This window comes from Giraffa tippelskirchi, chromosome 12 (genome assembly GCF_054371585.1).
Source record: "Giraffa tippelskirchi isolate mGirTip1 chromosome 12, T2T-mGirTip1v1.2.pri, whole genome shotgun sequence".
Taxonomy (NCBI): domain Eukaryota; kingdom Metazoa; phylum Chordata; class Mammalia; order Artiodactyla; family Giraffidae; genus Giraffa; species Giraffa tippelskirchi.
Window position 1 is genome coordinate 46,243,110 of NC_137286.1, and position 23,037 is coordinate 46,266,146.

General features: G+C 35.7%; 2 protein-coding genes across 21 annotated transcripts in view; one reads left to right on the forward strand and one right to left on the reverse strand.

The window, feature by feature from the left end:
* FANCI (FA complementation group I) overlaps positions 1–23,037 on the reverse strand; it is a 64,058-nt gene that overhangs the window by 25,244 nt on the left and 15,777 nt on the right. For 15 of the 20 annotated variants that reach the window (XM_081547181.1, XM_081547167.1, XM_081547171.1 and 12 more), the window contains exons 7-18: positions 22,589–22,630; positions 22,136–22,259; positions 21,638–21,723; positions 19,954–20,080; positions 16,753–16,845; positions 15,985–16,121; positions 12,888–13,068; positions 11,424–11,511; positions 5,307–5,437; positions 4,764–4,834; positions 3,855–3,969; positions 2,273–2,395 (exon numbers count right to left, since the gene is read on the reverse strand). In XM_081547181.1, the coding sequence (XP_081403307.1) occupies positions 2,273–2,395; positions 3,855–3,969; positions 4,764–4,834; positions 5,307–5,437; positions 11,424–11,511; positions 12,888–13,068; positions 15,985–16,121; positions 16,753–16,845; positions 19,954–20,080; positions 21,638–21,723; positions 22,136–22,259; positions 22,589–22,630 (1,318 nt within the window). The remainder of the gene's footprint in view (positions 1–2,272; positions 2,396–3,854; positions 3,970–4,763; positions 4,835–5,306; positions 5,438–11,423; positions 11,512–12,887; positions 13,069–15,984; positions 16,122–16,752; positions 16,846–19,953; positions 20,081–21,637; positions 21,724–22,135; positions 22,260–22,588; positions 22,631–23,037) is intronic. The other 5 variants (XM_081547182.1, XM_081547177.1, XM_081547179.1 and 2 more) reach the window with 1 other exon arrangement.
* Positions 2,354–23,037, forward strand: part of RLBP1 (retinaldehyde binding protein 1) — a 61,002-nt gene continuing 40,318 nt past the window's right edge. Inside the window, exon 1 of the mRNA XM_081547195.1 lies at positions 2,354–2,435. The gene's annotated coding sequence lies outside the window, so the exon portion shown is untranslated. The remainder of the gene's footprint in view (positions 2,436–23,037) is intronic.

Consider the following 23,037-nt stretch of genomic DNA (forward strand, 5'->3'; position numbering starts at 1 on the left):
ATTTCCTGTGGACTTTACCCTATGAGCCTCTCGCTTGTGCTATTTTTTGCTTTGTATCCTTAACTATAATCTTAAGCCATGAGAACAAATATATGCTGTTTTATAGACTCCTAAAGAAATTTTTAAATAGAGGTGGTTTGGGGGAGCCCCCCCCAATACAACAAATAATTGTTCCAGCATTGTTTGTTGAAAAGACTATCCTCTTCCCATTGAATTACCACCTTGGAATCTTTGTCAAAACTCTATTGGCCAACTTTATACTTTTCCATTGTGCTGTTCATTTTAGAGGTGGTTTATATTCCATATAACTTTGAGGATCAACTTCTTAATTTCTACCAAAAAAGCCTGGGATTTCACTCAATCTACAGATCTTTCTGATACTTAAAAATATTGACAATATTGAGCATTATATTCTGTGAACACTGCATATATTCCAATTACTTAACTCTTCTTCAATTTCTCTCAGTGATATTTTGAGGTCTTCAGCGTACATATCTTGCATATACTTTGTGGATCTCTCTTTAAGTATTTTTCATCTACTATAAATATTACTTTCAATTTTGAACTGTTTGTTGCTAGTAAGCAGAACTATAATTGACTATTACATGGTTATTGATCTTGTATTCTACAACCTTACTATATCATTTTTTGTAGACTCTTTGGTATGGTCTATGTACACTATGTGAATCAAGACAGCTTTACTTCATACTTTCAAATCTGTGAGCCTTTATTTCTTTTTCTTGCCTTGTTGCATTGGATCAGACATTCACTTCAATGTAGAACAGAAGTTTTGAGAACAAATATCCTTGTTCCTGACCAGAGGAGAAACGCATTAAGTTCTCTATTTAAATTAGATGTAGGACTCATAGACACCCTTTATTAAGTTGAGAAATTTCCCCTCTAATACTCATTTGCAAAGAGTGTCTGAGATTCTCCATCACAAATAAATGTTAAAACAAAGGTATTTTTAATCATTAAAAAAAAAAAAATTCAGTGCTTGACAGCGTATGCTATAGACTTTAAAATGTTCTATCTTTAACCTGGCAATGTGGTCATTCACAGTGGTACATTACTGTCAAACATTCAATGTGGTAAAACAATATTCATAGTGAAAAACTGGAAGCCACAGAAATGCCCCCAAAATAAAGAAAAGTTAAATAAATTACTGTACATAAAGAGCACTTCTTAGCATTCAAAATTATGTGGCAAAGAACATTTAATAAAATAGGAAATGCTTACAGCATAATATTAAGAGTTAAAAACTAGAGAAATCTATGATTCCAATGTTGTATAAGTATACATATGAGTGGTAGGACTAGTGATAATAAAAAAAATTTTTTCTGTACTTTCTATATTTTTTATAATAAACCTGAAACATCCAATGTCAGGTATGGTACCTGGCAACTACGGTAGCTCAATTAATGTTCTCCATCCTATGAAGTATGTGTGCTGAAGTACACAGCATACTAAATGCTAGAAATTGTACTGCAGTCTCCCATGACTGCAGACTTTCGTTCCACTGGCTGAATTAAATCCTAATTACAAGTCAATAGTAATATTTGTTCCACTCATTTTTTGCTAATTGTACTGTCATTATGTAATCTACTCAAGACATTCTGCAAATTGTTGGAAACCAAGAGCAAAATGAAAAAGAAGCTGTTTGGGGGAATTCCCTAGCAGCTCAGCGGTTAGAACTCTGCTCTTTTATTGCTGAGGGTGTGGGTTCAATCCCTGGTCAGGGAACTAAGATCCCACAAGGCATGCAAGCATGGCCAAAAAAAAAAAAACCCCACTAAAAACACAAACAAACAAAAAAACCCAACAAGTTGTATTTATGAAAACTAAGTTGAATGTTTTGGAAAGACTTAATAAAAGTAAATCTCTAAAACTAATTTCTGATGGATTGGGGGGGGGACAATTCTAAAAACTTAGGGAAAAAACTGAACACGTTTAGAAGATTTCTCTACCAAGACTAATCTGGAGTATTTTTCATACTCAAAAGCAAAGGAACTTTTCTTTAAAACAAAAGGCTGGTAAATTAACAGTACATTTAAATATTTCAAATGAAAACATTTAACATGTTTCACCTATTCTTTATGCTTCCTCACCTTCAGTGAATTTTTGGCTAAGCATCACTAACTACTAGTCCTCACTGCACTAAATAAGAGCATATCTACTGTACTCTGATAAAGAGAAGAAAAATTATTAAAGTTAAATGGATTAGCGGAGTTGGGGAGCAGAGTACTACATCCCTTTCACCCTACTGATTTACCTCATAAAGCATGAGTCGAACATCAGCCTGTTGACCTAAGCATCTCTTCAAACTATCCATGATCTCAAGGCAAAAGGTCTCATTGGCGACAGAATTGTAACGGCTATGGATATCTATGTGGACCTGAAAGGAAGAGAGGTCAGTTCATGTAGATCTTACCTGAGTAAGTACTAACAGTTCCATTAAGGGGTAAAATGAGCTGATATTTTTGGTCAAAGAACCTTACATTTAGCTTTCCCCATATGGCAAAACCCAGGGCTGAGGCAGACATAATCATTATCCATTTTGGAATAAGAAATTTTCAAGCACTTAAAAAAAATTAACTTTCTCATTCCTTAAGATTTTCCTTGGCAATGTCACCTGCTTAGGAAGGCACACAGATTATTTCATGCCACTAGAATTTAGTAGTCATAATAAACTTGATTTTACTTAAAAGGCTAAGAATTGAGCTCTTCTGAGGGTTCCATGAACTTCTGAGAGGTTTAGAGGTAGGTAGTTTTGTTTAGATATGGACATGACAAAGAATAATATTGCCTGTTTGATTTACATAATAATTTCAGCAATTATAGACCAAGAACCCTAATCCTTACTTCAGGCATCTTAGTGAGGTAGTTAATACTGACTGAGGTCAAATCCTAGTTCTACACTTCACTGGCTATATCACTTTGGGCAAATTATTTAACCTCTCTCAGTCTCAGTTTTCTTATACTTAAATGGAGATATTAACCATACATAAATGATATCCAGTGTTCCTAATATTTAATCTATGGCATAGGTTGTAAACAAAAGTGGTAAGTCATAACAGAGCAATAAAGGATTCCTAAAGAAACTGCTATACAGATGTCTCGATTTACAAATCATATTAGTACTGAATTTAAATGACAAAGACAATTTTACTGCTGCAAAGCCTAGATTATCAAATTATTGTAAAAAGTTTTGTTTTCTAAGATTACAGGCTTCATCAGGTGTGCAAATAAACTATTAAAACTGAGGACAATAACAGTATTTAGCCAGAGGATTGGTGTGAAGGTTAAATTGAGAAAATAAATGTAAAGCACTTAGCATAGTGTCTAGCACAGTGCTGTCCATTAGAAACACAATACAAATTACAAATGCAAGCTGTATATATAATATTAAATTTTCTAGTAGCCAAATCAAAAGAGTAAAAAGAAATTGGTGAAATAATAATTTTTTTAGTATTTTACTTAACCCAACATTGCCAAAATATTATCTCAACACATAATCAAAATAAAAAATTATGAGATATTTTACACTTTTATCTCACACTAAGTCTTCAAAATCCAGTGTGTGTGTTTTACATATACAGCACAACTCAATCTGAACTAGCCACATTTCAATCAACATACAGTTCAAGAGCCAACTTGAGGCTAGCGGCTACCATACTGAAAAGCAGTTTAACTACAGCAAATTTGCCATCAGTAAGTGACGGCTGATATTATCATCATCAGACCCTCAGTTTCAGGATCATTTGTGCAACCAGAACATGAGTAAAAAAATCTTTACATCATCAACTCCTGCATCAATGCACACATGATAAGCTGGTGTGAAAAACAGTCCTTACCTGGCTAACACCGATAGACTGACTGCACTGAGAAGACGACAAGCTGCCTAAAACTTTAAAGTTCTTCAGCAACAGTAAAAACCCAGCAACTGCAGATTTTCGGGCATCAAGCTGGCTAGCTCAGGAACAGACAGAGAAGAAGTTACCAAACAGTATTGATTTCACAGGAATAGCCTTCTGTGTCAGAAAAATCCAGTTAGTTTTGTACAGAAAAAGAATGTGTGTTAATAATGAAGAACACAGCAAAATAAACATACTCAAAATAAGGCATAGCTGTTCATATCAATTAAGAGTACAGGAATTCAGCTGAATTTTTCATCTACTTAACCTCATGACACCATCTCTACTCTTCTCTATCTTGCTGACATGCTTTTGTGGGCAGTGAAAACAAATCTTGAGAGGCTGCACAATGAGTTAGTAACTCAAACTTAAGTACTAAATAGCAAAGGAAATTGTTGATTTTCTGAGTCTAAAGGAGACTTCCCTTCTACACAGAGGAGTGCAGTGCTTGGCACCTTGTAAACCCTCCATCCAGAGAAACCACTCATCTCACTGAGACTACAACATACAATGCTGGCCCATCACACACGCTTTTGGGAAAGGACTAACAAAAACTGTCAGATCTAGAATAGGGATAAATAGCATTTGGCTGCTTACTAGTTGCTCCTCTGAACACCCATGAGTGTACTATAATATGGACAATGTGATAATAATTTGGTATTTTATCCTTAAAGTAGCAAATGCTTCCCATAGTACTCATCTCATAATCCCTTTAGGAGATGGTACTGTCATCTCCATCATGTGTTAGGAATTTGCATGACTGCTGTACTAGAGGTGACTGCAGAGAGGATTTTAGGTAACACTAGAGAGCGTCAGTCACTTCCTCGGATCTCAGGGGATGCTACATACCTGGCAAACATGGCTTTCCGAAGGACAAGTATCAAGGAGTCTCTTATTGACATGCTGACTTTGAGAAGGGGCTGAAAGAGGAAGAATCAGTGTTAAAAACAGCAATTTGTTTATTAGCCTTAGCACATTTCTATTCAATACTGTCACCATTTGGCTTGTATAAGAAAGCTTGGTTCCGTTTTATAAACATACTGTAATGTTTATTGCACTTATAGTAATAAGGACAGTCAATACTAATGCTAAATTGAAACTTGTTGTGAATACCTTTATATCTACTGTCTTCAATTAATAATTTCCTAAGAGCCTTTCAATTACTTCACTAACTTGAAACAGAATCAAAGGAGAGAGAAGAGTACTATGAAGAGGGGATAAACTTGGAAAACAGACTCTAGCTCACTGCTTCTGCTCTTTTAATAGAAAGTTCTGTCTTAGAATCAAGGGAAACAGGATTTCTTATACATATGTAATTATGAAGAAATACATCAGACTTCCACTAGACAGTTCAACCTTGCTCATGAGCTGCGTAGGAGTCAAAAGACTTACCTGCACTGCCTTCAGCAGTCCTTGTACGGTTTGAACGGGCAGAAAGGACAAATAGTCAAAAGTTTCTGTAACTTTAGATGAACAACTTTGAAGAACTAACGGTGAATACTTGATGATATCTGAAAGTAGGTCTGAAAAATGGAAGCTATGATCAGTTGTCTCAAATAACTAAAGAGGTTTTAAATAAAAGAAACATAAATATGGAGAAAGAAATTTAAAAAGTTTTTTGCTCCTTTCTCAAGTAAGTCAAGTAATATACATTTCTGCTGATCCTATATACTTCAAGGTCAATGCTAACCAGATACTGTTCAAAAATTTTATGTCTAAAAGAAAGGAAGAAACTCATTATAGTGCCTGAACAAGCAGCACACAATGTCTTCATATTTCCAAGCTGAAATAAATCAATAAATATTTATGAATTTTTATTATAAACAAGCATAATAATATGGTCCTACAAGGAATATACAGAAACACAAAACATGGTCTCTCTTCCTTCAAGAATGATAATTTAGTTGAAAATCAAGAAAAAAAAATTTTTTTTTAATTTTACTTTTAATTGGAGGATAATTACTTTACAATATTGTGCTGGTTTCTGCCATACATCAACATGAATCAGCCACAGGTATACTTATGTTACCTCCCTCTGGAACCTCCCTCCCACCTTCCAAGAAAAAAATATTTTAAAAGAATAAAAGAAGTAACAAAATCATATCAAGTATCTAATAATTCCAAACACTGTTCACTGTCTATGAAACAGTAGAGAATTTAAATGGGAGTGTAAAGAAAGTGATCATTATGGGATGGTATGCTTTAGGTGAGCAAAGAGGAAAAGGAAATTTAAGCTAGATTCTAAAGAATGCACAAAGAAACAGGGAAAAGTCCAAGTAAAAGCACAGGAAGCTAAGTGCAAGACATATTCAGAGGATGGTGGGGAACTCTGCGGAGGTGGGGTAAAGGATTCAGAAAAGTAAATAACAGAAGTTAATGCTGGAAAGTGAGGTTCAATCAAATTGTCAGGGACTTTTTTGGGTTTTTTTGGCCATGCCATGTGGCATCTGGGATCTTAGTTTCAAAACCAGGGATGAACCCAGGCTCACATCAGTGAAAACACCAAGTCCTAACCACCGGACAGCCAGGGTATTCCATCAAGAACTTGAAATAAGAGGATAAAGACCTGGTAATTTATGAAAGAAGTACTGGTGATTTCTGGGTGACAGACAGATGTTTTGGGAATACTGTTCTGGTAGCAATTTGCAGGGTGAACTGCTGCACAGAGAAAAGAAAGCAGGGAAACCAGTTAGGAAGCTGTTGCAGTAGCCTGAATGGAAGGTTACAAGGTTGGGAATTAGGCAAATGGATGTCTGTGCATGGCAGGGAGGGTATAAAAAAGAAGATAAAAGGTATGAGGGAAAGAATGAGAGAACTTAGGTACCAAATGTATTCCAGAAGATTAAAAGAAATTCTAGCCTCTGGGACTCAGATATCCGTGTTTCATGTAACAGAAATAGGGACAAAGCAAAGAGGAGGTTGTTCAAAGGAAACAGTATTGCATTAAAAAAAAAAAAGCTAAATGGAAACAGCCAGCAGGAATGAAGGCACTCAGGCACTGAACTAAGCAAATAATCTTGACATAAAGATTTGGAAGCCATGCCCACAAAAGCCCACCAAAAAAAAAAACTGAAATCATGAGAACAGGGTGACATCTACAAGTAAGAGAATGTATAAAAAGAGGAAGAGACACTTTTCACCACGATGGAGTAACACTAACCAGAGTTATCTTCACTTTAAACACCTACAACAAAACAAGCCAAATCACATGAAACAACCATTTTCAAACACTAGATAATAAGGAGTACACACAATGATCCCTGAGAGAGGGAAATACATGAGGAGAGGCTTATAATTGTCCCATGTTACTGCCTGGAGAGCTTCTAGGCAGGAACACAGAGAAGAGAAACTCAGAACCCAGTGGTCTTTCTGAGTTAAAGAGACAGAGTTGAGAATTCAGGAAAGCCAAGGCAGCTAGCACTAGAAAGGAAACAGCTGCTGTGAAAGCACCCCAGAGATGTGCAGGGAGCTCTCCTTGTATGTGAGCTGTGTGCTAGTCAGTACATGTGTATGAAAAAACAACCTGACGAATGGATAAGGAAGCTGTGGTACATATACACAATGGAATATTACTCAGCCATTAAAAAAAATACATTTGAATCGGTTCTACTGAGATGGATGAAACTGGAGCCCATTATACAGAGTGAAGTAAGCCAGAAAGAAAAACAACAATACAGTATACTAATGCATATATATGGAATTTGAAAGATGGTAACGATAACCCTATATGCGAGACAGAATAAGAGACACAGATGCATAGAACAATTTTATGGACTCTGAGGGAGAAGGTGAGGGTGGGACGTTCTGGGAGAATAGCATTGAAACATGTATATTATCATATGTGAAACAGAACACCATTCCATGTTCGATGCATGAGACAAGGGCTCAGGGCCGGGGCAATGGGATGACCCAGAGGGATGGGATGGGGAGGGAGGTGGGTGGGGGGTCCAGGAAGGGGAACACATGTAAACCCATGGCTGATTCATGTCAGTGTATGGCAAAAACTACTACAATATTGTAAAGTAATTAGCCCCCAACTAAAATAAATAAATTTATAAAAAAAAAAAAGAAAAAACAACCTGAGTGAAGCTGAAAGTTACTGGTAAGGAGTAGGCAAATCGATCCTCTGAGGTCATAAAGGGCAGGAAATAGTTTATATTCACAACACTCACACTGCACACACCTCATAATATACAAGGAATGTTGCTTTAATTGCAGCATCAATCAAGTTGGCCTTAGATTAAAAGCTGTCTGGTCTTTCATAACACAACATAGAAATAATCATGAAAAGGATTAAATACTTTCCAAGAAACTTATGTGAAAGTGAAGTCGCTCAGTCGTGTCTGACTCTTTGAGACCCCATGGACTGTAGCCCACCAGGCTCCTCCATCTATGGAATTTTCTAGGCAAGAGTACTAGAGTGGGTTGCCATTTCCTTCTCCAGGGGATCTTTCCAACCCAGGGATCAAACCCAGGTCTCCCGCATTGCGGGCAGATGCTTTACCGTCTGAGCCACCAGGGAACTTAAAGCTCAAGAATATTTGAAGGAAAAAAAAATCCAGCAAATCAACAATGTGAAACTCACAAAGTCTGCCATCCAATCAAAACTTACTAATGATGCAAAGAAGCAGGAAAACACAAATAAAACAACAAAAACATATCAGAAATGACACAGTGATAGAATTAGTAGACTAAACACTTCTAAATAACCCATGGGTTAAGGAACAAATCACAAGAGAAATGAAAAAGCATTTGGAATGGAATGAAAATAAAAAACAAAATTTACAGGATGCAGCTAAAGCAATGTTTATAGGGACATTTACAGTTTAATGCCTATATCGAAAAAAGAGAAAGATCTCAAATTAATGACACATGCATTTAACCAAAGGTAGCAGACTAAACCCAAGGTAAGCAGTAGAAAGGACCCAAAAAAAGCACACAAATCAATAAAACTAAAAACAGAAAAACAACAGAGAAACTCAATGAAATGAAAAGCTGGTTCTTAGAGAAAAATCAATAAAATTGATAAACCTCTTGCTAATACAGTATTCCAATAATACTGTATTTTATGGACTCTGAAATCTAAAACTTTCATGTATCAAAAAATATTCTTCTTTTGATTTTTTCCACTCACTTTAAAAAAGCAAAATGAACCCAATGCAAGCAAGAGGAAAGAAATAATAAAAAGCAAAATTTGGTGAAATTGAAAACAAAAGAACAATAGAGAAAATTCAAACTAAAATCTCATTCTTTGAAAGGCTGTAAGCTGACAAGTTTCTAAGCCAGATTGATAAAGAAAAAAAGACAAATCACTAATATCAAGAATGCTTGAATTTGCAGACGACGTGATCTCTATGTAGAAAATCTTGAAAAATTGCTGAAAAGCTACTAGAACTAATACATGGGTTTAGCATGGCTGCAGGCGATAAGGTCAACATTAAAAAAGCAACTATTTCTACATGACAACAGTTAACAATCAAAAATTGAAAAAATTTTAAATACTATTTACAATAGTGTCAAAAAAATGAAACAGGAATCAACTGACGAAAGACACAAGATACACACACTAAAACTACAGAACAGTGTTGAAAGAAATTGAAGACCTAAATAAATGGAGAGATATGTTGTATTCATGAGTTAGAAGACTCAATATGGTTAAGATGCCAATTCTCTTCCACATTAATCCATAGATTTGAGGCAATCTCCATCAAAACTTGAGCAGACTTTTTATAAAACTTGACAAACTGATTAGGAAATTTATTTGGAAATATAAAGGACCTAGAATAGCCAAAATTATTTTGAAAGAGAACAAAGTTAAAGGACTTACACTACTGATTGTAAGACTCAATATGAAGCTATAGCAATCAAGACATAACATAGCTCACTGGAATAGAAGATTCCTAAAACAGATCCACACATATGTAGTTAGTTGATTTCAATAAAGACGCAGTGTTAACTCAATGAAGGAAAGATCATTTTTAAAGAACTGTGCTGGAACAATTGGATAGCCATAAGCAAAAAAATGAACTCTTGTTATATCACACCATACACAAAATTTAACAAAATTGGATCATACATCTAAGTATAACCGCTGAAAATATAAAGCTTCTAGTAGAAAATCTAGGAGAAACCTTAGGGACCTTGGATTTGGCAAAAAAATTTTTTAAATACATGACACAAAAAGCAGGAACTATACAAAGAAATTGATGAACTGATAACTGATAAAAATATTTGCTCTTCAAATGACATTGTTACAAAAATTAAAAGTCAAACCACAGACCAGGAGAAAATATTTGCAAAACATATATCTGACAAAGGATTTGGAAAAAATCTCAGAATTATGCTGAAAAAGCCAAACCAAAAGGAAAAAGAAAAAAAAAGTACATATTGTAGGATTCCATTTACACAAATATTTAAAATTTATAGTGACAGAAAGCAGACCAGACTAGATAGAAGGTCAGGGAAGGAAAAGAGAGATGCAAGAACAAATCAGAAAAAGGCACCAGGAAAACACTTCTGGGTGATAGATAGGTTCATGGGCTTCCCCGATGTCTCAGCAGGTAAAGAATCTGCTTGCAATGCAGGAGATGAGGGTTCAATACCCGGGGTGGGAAGATCCCCTAGAGGAGGGCATGGCAAACCACTCCAGTATTCTTGCCAGGGAAATCCCATGGACAGAGGAGCCTGGCAGGCTACAGTCCAGGAGGCTGCAAAGAGTTGGACATGACTGAAATGACTTAGCACGCACACAGATATGTTCATCTTGACTGTGGTGATAGTTTCCATGGTGTACACATATGTCAAAAGTCAAACTGTTATACTTTAAATATGTGTACATTACCATACCTCATTATACTTCAGTAAAGCTGTATGTAAAGGAAGAAAAGAAGTAGAATGAAGTGTCAAGTACAGAACTTTGGAGAACCTTGACATTTTAAGGATAGAAGAAAGAAAACCAATCTCTAAGAAGAAAGAAAAACTGATCAAAGGCAGGATAAAAAATACAAACTATCACAGTTATCAAAGAACTTCAGGAGAGTAAATAGTGTAGAATAAAAAAGAAATTAAGAAAGTTGGTGATTAAGATGAGTGGATTTAGGCATTAGGAAATATGTACTAAAAAAACAAAAAATTCAGAGTCACCAAAGAGACCAAAGAGGTTACCAAATGACCATTGATCATTCTGACCAATGAAGTCAGAATGTCAAGGGTTAAGAGAGTGGGAGGTCAATAAGTAGACAGCAGAAGGACAGCAGTCACTCAACAATTATTAAAACAAAAAAGAGAGAAAGTTGATGCAAAGTAGAAGTTTCACTCATTAATTATATGCTCCTTTCTTTCTTGACAACCATAGACAATATAAATGAATTTATATTTTACTGGCATTGTAATCAAAGATGTTGCATTAATCTACTATATCATTAAGGTTTTCTCCCAGGACCCAAAGCATTATGACATTTAAATAAAAATATTCCTGACAACTTTTTCTACCCTTTCAAAGTTCAATACCTAAGAAATGACTGATGGGGGAGGATGCTCTGGTAACAACTCTGTTGAGGATCTGCTCCAGAATTTCTTGTCTGATCATCTCATGGATCTAAAAAGAACAGAGAATCAATAAAATATTCCTTGGTGACGTTCAGCTTACAACTGTATCAATACCTATTAGGCAGAATAAAGAATAGTTTGAATATGGGTAAAACTGGACTGCTAATTTCAAAGACAAACATAATGTGAATCATCTGGCAAGAATCATGCAACTCAACTCTCATCCTGTACTCAAATGATTCATTAACCAGGCAAACTTATTAGCCTAAAAGAAAGATCACATGAAAGTCCTGCTACATGTAAGGTCTAGCAGCAAACAGGAATAACTCTATCTAGGTGTCTACTATATGCTATTGTCCATATTTCTGACAGTATGCACAACTTTTATACTAAAATTTAAAAGCCCGTAAAAAAACCCTGAAAATCTAGAAAAAATCTTCACCAACCTTGTCCTCAGTTTCCAGAAGCAGAGTAGTTGCCTTAAAAAAGTCCTGTTTTGAATTTTTACTTGAACTTTAGCTAAATTTCATACCTGAACTTGATTACTTTGGGTAGAGACTGATTTGTTTCAGTCTCTGGACTAATAATTTGATTATTAAGTAAATTCTATGTTCTACAGATACCTTGACAAAGCCAACAACTGTGTGAACCAAGTAGAACCTTGATTTTAAAAATAGATTAATTTAAAAACAAAAAATATCAAGTCTCTTATTCTAAGAATGTTTTAAAATCAGATTACTGTTAAAGAGTCATGTGTATCTAACACACAACCCTCACCCTCAAGGACTATTATATGGTATTCACTTCACTTCTGGATCAGAACATCAGATTTACATTGAAATTGACCTCCAAATAACACTGTCAGCAGATACTTTTGGTGTGTAGATACACTGAAGAATGGATGTCAAGATGACTTAAAGAAATCACTAGCAAAGCAAATTTGTTTAGCCTCAGATATGATCTTACTTAGATTGAGATAATAGTCATAATATGGTAATGAATTAAAAGAATATAAATTTCCCATTTGGGGTTCTTCAAAAACAATAAACCAATAGGCATGATTCTTCAAGTTTGATGTTCTACAGTGACCTAAAAGATTATTTTTTGTATAAGGGAATAAAAAAAAATCCAGAAATGATTTACTGCTAGAGGAAGAAGAAGAAATCATAAGGAAGCTAACTTATATTCCAAGTTCTAAGAAATGGTGAGAAAGAACAGAAATTAGAATAGATGAAAAACTCAGATAAAGAATGAGAAAGTATTTCATCAAATCACATCTATTAATGTTTCAACTATTATCCCAGTTTCTGTTCTGGGAAACTGCTACATACTCAAATTGCCCAGTCCCCCAAACTCCCAGGTGAACGCCCTATTTGTAATATAATACAACAAAATGAGGGAATGGTTGCTAAATTAGAGTCTCACCTTGAAAGTTTCCAATAGGATATTAGCTCCCAGCTTACAAGCATGCTGGTTTGGCATTCTAGAAAGACCTGAGCTGGTTTCGGCAGTTTTTCCATCAAGAATCTTCTTTGGCCCATAGGAATCCATTAAAATGAAGCCAAGTTCTACCAAGCCCTGAGTAACATGATCCCAACTATGAACACTGCAAGAAAACAAAGTTTAGTTAAGAAGAAAAACTTAATAAAATACCTTACCTCTACATTCTTTGCCATGTTACACATTTCCCAGACTTGACCTGTATAATCAACACTCCACATGAGTCTTTTCATGTACCCTTAATCTGGCAAAATTCTGAATTTTTGGATGAACAAACAGTATTGGGGGAATGGTAGGCAAGCAATCTCTACCGACAGATCACCATGAAAATCCAGAAACTATGGAACATGAAGCAACATATGGAGGTAACTGGAATATTTCAGTGTACAGATCATTAGAGATTGCCATTCAAGATGTCATGACTACATGTTAATTTCTGCTTCTACTATTCCCCTCATGCCAATAACAACACTTAGATACACATACTTACAAGTTTGCCTTCCTCTCTAGATTGAGATTCTCTATGGTGGAGAGCACACTGTAGTCATATTTTTGCTCATAGAGCCTAGCACAAATTCTGGCATATAGAAGGCACTCAGTAAATATTTATAGTAGGAACATTTATATTCATATTTATTTCATATTTATATTTATAGTAGGAATTGGACTGATGATTGACTGGATTTCAAAAGCATGAAACAAAACTACAAACAATCCTTGGAAAGCAAGAGAATCTCCGGTGATTTCACACTACTTAATGTTACCCACTATAGTGGAAATCATGTTTATAATAACCTTTATATCATTACATCTACCTGCTAAACAGCAACAAATTATAATGCAGCATTAAAGAATGAAGGAGACAGTTGCGAATAGATTCTCATAACATTCTGACAGTTTTTAAAAACAGTCACACTCTGGGGACCTGGGATCAAGATAATAAAATGAGTACATGCTCCATTTTTCCCACCCTGAATACCTACAAATGACAGAAAAGATACATAAAACTGTGTGTGAATGTCTATACGTGGTGCATGCATACAATCCACGATAACGTGGAAAAATAGTGCTTTGACTATCTAGAAATTATGAGGAATCCTTAAAAAGTGAAAGTAATAGAAGGAAAGAGGAAATCATAGACAACACTGTGCAGACTGAAAGGGTGCCTCCAAAAGTAGATGCCAAGGGCAGGTATGCTGGGAACTGGAAGGAACCCTGGGGCAACTTCTGTGGTGACTGGCTAGGATACCCTTGCATGAAGTTCGGTACACAGCAGCCTTCTCCACCTTTTTCTCCAAGACCTCACTGCATCTGGGGCCTGAGAGGCAGAGCAGCACTCTGAGAGGATGACAAACACGCTGGAGGATTAGGGAGACACCATACCTAGATTAGCCCCTGGTACATCCTACTGCTATCCTCAAATCACTGAGGTAGGGTGTGTTAAATAAGTACAGCACTCTCAGACAAACCAATGGAGAACATTAAATAAAATACTAAGGAAATAAGCAATCACCAAATACAAGAAAATAATACCACCAGGAAAGAGAAGCACCAAACTCAACAAAGAGGACCAACCCTTAAGGGAAAAGATTAATGGAACAAATAGAAGATTTTAAAAGTCTGATGAATATTCTCAGAGAAGAGAGAATATTATCACATGAAACAAAAAAATAAACTGTTATGAAAAAACAACCAAGTGGAAAATTTGGAAATAAAAAACATGATGAATAGAATGAAAACCTCAACAGATGGCCTGAGAATAAAATGCGCAGAACTGAATAAGTAACTAAAGAGTGAGCTAAGGAATTTTTATTTTATTTTGGCTATGCCAGGTGTTAGTTGGGGCATGCAGGATCTAGTTCTCCAATTAGGAATCAAACCCAGGGCTCCTGCATTGGGAGCATGGAGTCTTAGCCACTGGACCACGAGCAAAGTCCCAGGAATTTTTGTAGAACTTGACATAAAAGGACAAAAATACAGAAAGTATGAAAGAAAAATTGAGACACAGTATACAGATCAAGATATTCCAAGAGAAAAAGGAGAGAGTACTCAAAAAAAATAAAAGAAGAAAAATATTTCAAGAGGAAATACATGAATCCTTTCAGTGGAAGGGCACACCAAACACCAAGCAGAAGTCAGATGGGCCAAAGTATGAGGTTCAAAAAATAAACGTAAACAAAGAAACCAGTAAAATAATGAAGTCTAAGTAAGTATTGTTTGTTAGTAATAATGCTGAACAAGAAGGAAGTGGAGAAATAGTGCTATGCACTAAAGTTTTCATTTTGGAGAGAAGAGGCAGTTACAAGCCATTTTGCTACAAAATGTCTTATCTGTAATGTGAAAGAGTTCATATGTGATTGGTACACAGGGGAGTAAGTATAACCTAGAAGTTGTATTGGTTTGTAGGTGACTTTTTTCCTAGTACATTAATGTTTTGCACCTCCAAGTTATCTGCAGGTTAACACAAAAAATGTCAACAGGGCTAAATTCAGCAAACCAAAACCACAAAAAAAGCATGACTCACTAAAGATTGTTATAACAGCTGATGTATATTCTGAAATACAACATTAACCATGAAAGTAACAACCAGGATGGTAACCAGATTTTTTTCTATTTGGTTAAAGATAGATTTGCCTAAAACTGCTAATCAGTTGTCTAAAACTGCTAATTCAATTCCATCCATCAGTTCCAAACTCCAACAGTTACAGTAAACAAAACTGTTTTTTACTTACCTAAAAAGCCAGTGAAGACCTGGGCCAACAGAGTAGTAATAGCATGAAAGGAGCAAAGGTACCTACTTCAGTTTCGTACTCTTGCTACCAAGGTGGCCAAGAAATCAGGCCGTGGGATTTAAGAATCTTTTGATTCAGGAAAGTCTGCTTGATCAATTTTAGGGATTTAAACCTTGATATGTGAAATCAACAGCTAAAGTCAACAGTTTTCTCTGATGGGCAGAAGTATGGTACCACACTGCATTTTCTAACACTAAACAGCTTACAAACCTTATGGTTCATAAACTTACCTATTATTTACCACTTCCAAGATCATAGTTGAAACACAACATCCATGAGGAAATAGACCCTGAATATATCTTGAGCCTTGGAGAAGCTGAAGATCCTTAAAGCTTTTTACAACTGAAGACTTTAAAAAGTCAAACACCTAACATAATGAAAGAAACAGGAAAATGAAGCAAAAAATGTGTAGCCCATAGTAGAGAGTCTTAACCCTGTAACTGTTCCTACTTGCTGCCACACACGCATATCCCTATAACTGTTTCACTAGATGAACATTACACAAAAATCATGACTTTCAGTGAGAACTTAAAGGAGCTGAAGACATGCCTTTCTTGAGAGAAAAACAGCTAAAAATCTGTATTACCCACATCCAGGGAAACACATATGAGAAAAAAGGGTGAAGGATTTTATATTTTCATTCTTGGAAATACCCTATTCTCATTAATTTCAACTTGATCAAGGACTATTTCTTAGAAAGCTACAACATAATATGACTGCTATGAATACCCAGCTAAACTTGCCATTCTTGCTACTTGGACTGTGTGATGTTCCCACTGCTACTTCCATCTCAGCCCTTGGCTTGCCACACAGTCGGAAACAGAAGTATAAATCAAGTATCTGAAGAAGTCTTCAAGCAGCTCCCAGAGTATGGGCCTACACTCTTACAGGGGGATTTGCTGCTGGCAGGATGGGAGTGAAATTGTTTAGGAAAGGATAAACAGGCTCTTATACTCCTTATCAACTACAGAAGGAAACCAAAAGTCACTCATAAATACCTGTTCCTCAAATCTTTGTATTCTTGTTACAGAGAGCAAGAGGGCGATGCTGAAAGGACATATAATACTGCTGAAATCTCCTTGCTGTGCTGCCTAGAACAGATAAACCGAAAAGAAGTCATAACTTACATCTGAAAAATATAACATATCCTACTTAAAAACGGGTCCTTAAGTGGATCAGAAACCTAAAACTAAGAGCTAAAACTATAAAACTTTTGTGACTTCCCTGGCAGTGCAGCAGTTAAGACTCTGTGTTTCCAATTTAGTGCAGGTTCAATTCCTGGTTGGGGAACTAAGATCCCACATAACACAGTATGACCAAAAAAAACAGTCTATAAAAACTTTTAAAAGGAAACACAGCAGAAAATCTTCAAGACTTTGGATTAAAGATTTCTTAGATACAGTGCCAAAAACATAATTTATGTAAGTAAAAAATTGATAAACTGGGCCTCATTAAAAATCAAAACTCTGGTGCTTCAAAAGAAACACCATTAAGAAACAAGCCACAGACTGAAAAAAATATTTGCTAATTACCTACACAATAAAGGACTTGTACCCATAATATGCAAAGAAATCTTAAAACTATGTAAGTCATGCAATCAAAAGATGGGTAAAAGATTTGAATAGACAGTTCATCAAAGATATCGTTGTTGTTGCTGTTCAGCTGCTAAGTCATGTTTGACTCTGCAATACCAAAGATACCAGAATGGCCAATAAGCCGTTTTACAGCTATTAGAATAGACATAAAAAAACAGACAGTAACAAATGTTGGCCAGGATGTGGAAAAAAAAAGGAGTCCTCATACAGTGCTGGTGGCTATGTAAAATGTTGTAGCCAGTTTGGAGGACAGTTTGGTAGTTTCTGTAATATAAACATAAATGTATTACAAAACCCAGAAATCCTACTGGTAGGTATCTATCAAGAGAAACGAAAACATATGTCCCTACACAAAGACATGTATTTGGATGTTCTCAGCAGCATTATTCATAATAGCCAAAATGTAAAAACAACTGAAATGTCCATCAACTGGTGGACATCTAAACAATGGACACACACATAAATGCTACAATATGGATAAAAACCTTGAAAAATTATGCTCAATGAAAGAAGCTATACACAAAAAATTATATATTAAATGATTTCATTTATATGAAATGTCTGGGAAAGGTAAATCTATAGAAACAGGCATGAAGGATCTTACAAGGTGATGAAAATGTTCCAAAATTGAATTATGATGATGGTTGTTGCACAAGTGGGTAAACTTATGAAAAATCACTGAATTATACTTTAAAATGAGTGTATTCTACATTACATAAATTGTAACTCAATAAAGTTAAAAAATAGGTTCTTGAGCCCTAAAAGAAATGGTAGACAACAAAAGAAAAAAAGAAATCAAAGATGAATAAAACAGAAAACCAACAAACAAAAATAAAACAGTAAACAAATACAAAGCTGGTTCTTTGAAAAGAACAGTTACTAGAAACCTAAATAAAAAAAGTGTAAATAGACACAGAGAAGATAAAGGAGCTTTAAAGGCTACTTTTCACATTTGGTCTTTAAACATCTTCTCCTACAAAAGGGATCTGAGGCTCCTTGGAGAAATCAGATGGCAGGAAAGTACAGGTGTGTCTTGGATAGCTTATGCCATGGAAGTGCTCAAAGACTAACAGGGCCATGTCAGAAGGACACATAAGCCAACCTCAGGGATCCAAATGGCCAAATATGGATCACTTTGGGTACTGTATATGAGTACATGGAATTTTTAAAGGTTCATGGTTGCATAACAATATTCAAAAAAATAGAGGGAGGTATGGGGTTCTTTTCACAGAAAACCAACTAGAAGGAATGACCAATAAAAACTTCTGATTTTAATTCTACCATTTTGCAACTCCCAGTATAATTACTGATTTAGGACAAGAATCATTAATAGATGGGAAAACAAAATCTACTGTGTGAAAGGTTGCTGAGGAAAGGATGTTCACGTGTCTCAAATTATGACCCCATGGATTACTTTCTAATTACAAAGAAACATATCTTTGCAAGTGAAGAAAACTGCTGGTCATTGTCTTAATCATTTGGCTGCAAATGCCTGATACTATGAGCCTTCGGACGTGATGCAATAGAATAGTGATGGCAAAATAAAGCCTCTGGGACAAATCTAGCTTGCCACCTATTTCTGTACAGCCCATGAGCTAAGACTGCTTTTCACATTTTTAATTGTTGAGGGAAAAAAAGTCAAAGGAGTAACAGTATTTCATAACACATGAAAATTAAATAAAATTAAAACTCAGTGTCTATACAGTTTCACTGGCCCACAGCCACACTTATTCATTCATGTGTTGTCTCCAGTTGCCTTCTTGCTACAAGAGTAGTGTAGCAGTGACAGAGGCCATATCATCTGCAAAGCCTGAAAATAGTTTATCTGGTCCTTCGAGAAAATTCGCTGACTCCAACAAGAGAAAAAACACAATGGCACTTGTGACATATTCTCACCAAAAATGTTTAACTTGAATCTAATCATGAGGAGACAATAAGACAAATCTGACAGTGTGAGACACAAGAAAACTGGGCAGGATTCTTAAAAAATTCAATTAAAAAAATTCAATAAAAAGGTATTAATCCTTATTCTTACGAGACACATGTGGACATATTCAGGCACTGAAGTGTCAACATTTCGTCTTTTAAATGGTTCAGAAAAAACAGACATGAGAGAGGTGAGATAAGGTAAATGTAGCCAAATACTTAAAGAGTTTAAAACATTTCTAATTTTTATCTTACTACTTCACAAATATTTAAAAATGAATGACTTAGTTTCACAAAACCTCATGATTTACTATGAGAAAGAGACAATTTTCCCAATTCGCAAATAAGGAAACAGGTCAAGAGTGAAGTTCATATAATAATGGAGCTAAGGCTAAATTTTGTGTTTCCCAGATAACAGTCTTCATCTTTAAAAAAACAAACAAACAAAAAACACTAGAACACTTAAGGTGTGGTTTTAAAATGGGACTTGCTTAAGAATGTAGTGGTATCATCGATCTTCCACTTTCAAAGTTAAAAAAGAGACCCTCTAGACCCAGGGTCATTCTATAGTATTTCTATGTAATGGTTTCCTGTCATCAAACGGCATAAAAAGGCTTGAGTTCAAACATCCTTGTTTCATAAAGAGATCCTGGATCACCTTAAGAGTCTGGTTACTACCTTTAAGTGTCTCAGTAGTTCTCTGCCCAGCTCAAAATCCAACTTGATGGCAAACACAATGTGTAGAATAATGGTGCCTTCCACGTGACGAAGTTCATCCAATGGTACAGTAACAAGATCCAGGTACCTAAAAGATTTAACAGAAAGGTTTGAGCTATAGCTTGACCAAGAGGCAACAGTGCATTTGCTCATATGAATGAATAGAAAAACTCAGGCTGAACTAACAGGATCACTGGAGGCAGGCAGAAAGTAAAAAATCTACTGTCTTATTCTCTGCTCCTTTTCATAAAACTTCTTGAATGAACTGTCTATGGTCATTATTTCCACTTGTTTACCTCTCCCCAGTTAAATCCAATTCAATTAGGCTTCTGTGCCCTTCCTAACCTCCCTTCCAATGCTATCTGATTATCCTTGCAAGGGCTACAAACGACCTCTACATTGTCAAAACCAATAATCAAGTCTCATCTTAATTAAAGCCTCAGTAGATCTGACACGGTTGACCCCTTTCTTTCTGGAAACATGTTCTTCTCTTAGCTCCTGGGGCACTGTCACTGGCCTCAAATTATTTGTGCTAGTTCACCCTTCAAGTGGTGGAATGCCTCTGAGAGTTCAATCTTGGGTTCCTTTTCTCTTTTCACAACTTCCCTAGGTGACCCTAAAGAGCCTGCAGGCTTCAGTCCCTTCCAATCTGTATCTCTGGTCCCAACCTCTCCCTGAAACTCCAGACTGCCTGCTCAGCACCTTTTCATATAAGATACTAATACACACCTCAAACTTACATGGTAAAAACTGAGCTTATTCTCCTCTAAACCTACTGTTCTGTCAGTCTTTCCTAACTCAGTATATAAGAACAACTTCTCACCAACTGCTCAACAAAAATAACTTAAAAGTTATTCCAGGTTAGTAGACTGAGATAGGATTAAAAGCACAAATTCTGCAGACAAACTGCTTGCATTCAAATAGCAGATCCACCAATTTATGGCTATATAACCCCAGGAAATCCCTTAATTTCTCTGTGCCTTGGTTTCTGCATGCATAAAATAGAGACAAAATGGAGTTGCTATGAAGTTTAAAGTGCTAAGAACAGTACTTGGCACACAGCAAGCATTTTAGAAATATTTGCTTCAAAAAACTCTTTTCCAGCCATACCGTGCTGTGTCCTGCCTTTGGACTAACTGTTTCACTGAGAATGTTCTTTTCCTTGATCTACATATTATGGCTCTTATCTTTCAGGCTTCGCACAGCACCTTCTCAGAGAAGGTTTCCCTGACCACTCGGCCTAACATAGCTACCCTGTCACTGTCACGTCATCCACTTGAAACATATGCATAGCACTTTCCACTCTAATATTTTTCTTGCCATTTCTTTTCTCTTCTCATTAAAATTTCTCCATGACAGCAGGAACTTTGACTGGTTCATTACTGTCCCAGGTCCAATAGCTTCTGGCACAGAATAAACACTTAATAAATGCCTTTGAAGTTTGTAACTAGAGTCATTATTGCTATTTTCCAAGAAAGATTAAAATGAAAGAGTTGAAGAGACTACATTATTTTTTAACTTTATTACTGAGCAGCTAAGGGGACTAGGGAAATTCTATACTGAGGGGAAGGTAGGGACTGAAGAGTTAAGATAATGAGACAATGAATTTGGAAAAATGATTTTATTTCTATACTCTTTGACTCACTCATCACCACTTTGTTCCTTATGGTGTTGCTGATCTAGCCTGTTGAAGAAAGCTATGATTCCTGCCAAGACCCTCTTCCGGCTTCCCTGAAAAAGAATAAAACAAAATAAATAAGGGCAAGTTACAGTACTTTTCAGCTTAAAGAATTTTCAAGTATGAATTAAAATAAATTATAAGCTAGATTCACACTAAGAATTTATAGAACACTTTCATAAAAACACTTTTTGAAACTGAGTTTGAAATACATCTTAATATCAGACTCTAAGGGGCCTACAATCCACCCTTTCAGAGCTCTTCATCCCTCTTCCTACCATACACACGAGACCAGAGATAATACACATTCACTCTGGCTAAGGACCATGACATCTTTAGTAGACCAAATCATCATACGTGAAACAAAAGCTTCTATGTCCTAGTACATAAAATAAAGAATATGAATAAGCTGAATGGTACTAATCGGTCATTACACCAGAGTTAAAAAAAATATTTTATTTATACCTTTGAGGAGAGAACCAGAAGCTGATAGACCAAGGGTGGTATTTCTTGAAGATTCAATTTGGAGAACACCTTCAACACTTTTTCCACTACAAATTCCACCTCTTCTGCAGTCAGAGGGACAGCCCTGTGGATCAAAGATTCTAAAGGTTAGAGACTAATTTGGGAAATATCAGAATATTGTTAATTGCCTCTTTTGATTTTTCTCTAATGGAGAACCTTAAAGGAAGCCAGTAACCTTACCTCACCAAAGTTATCTTGGAAAAAAACAACATCAAGTTATACTTTAAGTAAGAAATTAAAGCAAAAAAGGGTGGGGGGAAATCTTGTAACAGAAAACAGAGGTACCAATACTCTTACTCAGGAAACAGTGGTATTTGAGCTTACTACATTTCAATTTCTAGCAGATGAGTTCTCACAGCAGGATTAAAAAGAAAAGGGAATGATGATACTTACTTGAACATAGAGGTGAGTCGGATTACATACTGTTGATCCCATCTGATTAAAAACGAAAAAGTTTATGTTGTTTTAACTTATTTACATGTTATTTTGTAAAATTAGCAAGGAAGAAAAGAATTAGGGCCATTTCAAGTTTGATTTGCTGCCACTAGGAAACAAGATCAAAGAAATGACATTTAAAACAATGAAATAACAGCTTTTAACCTACTGGACTGGCAAAATCAAAGCTTGATGACATTCAATGCTGGTAAGAATCTGGTAAACAAACACTTCACATACTATTTTGGGGAACATACACCGATATAATCCTTCTGGGAAGACAAGTTGGCAATACTACTTATCGACTTTAAACATGCACATAACTAAAGAGCCACCCAGCTTACTGTTAGGAATATATCCCATGTACATGCTTATAAAAGGTCACCCAGACACAAAAGGGTGTTAAC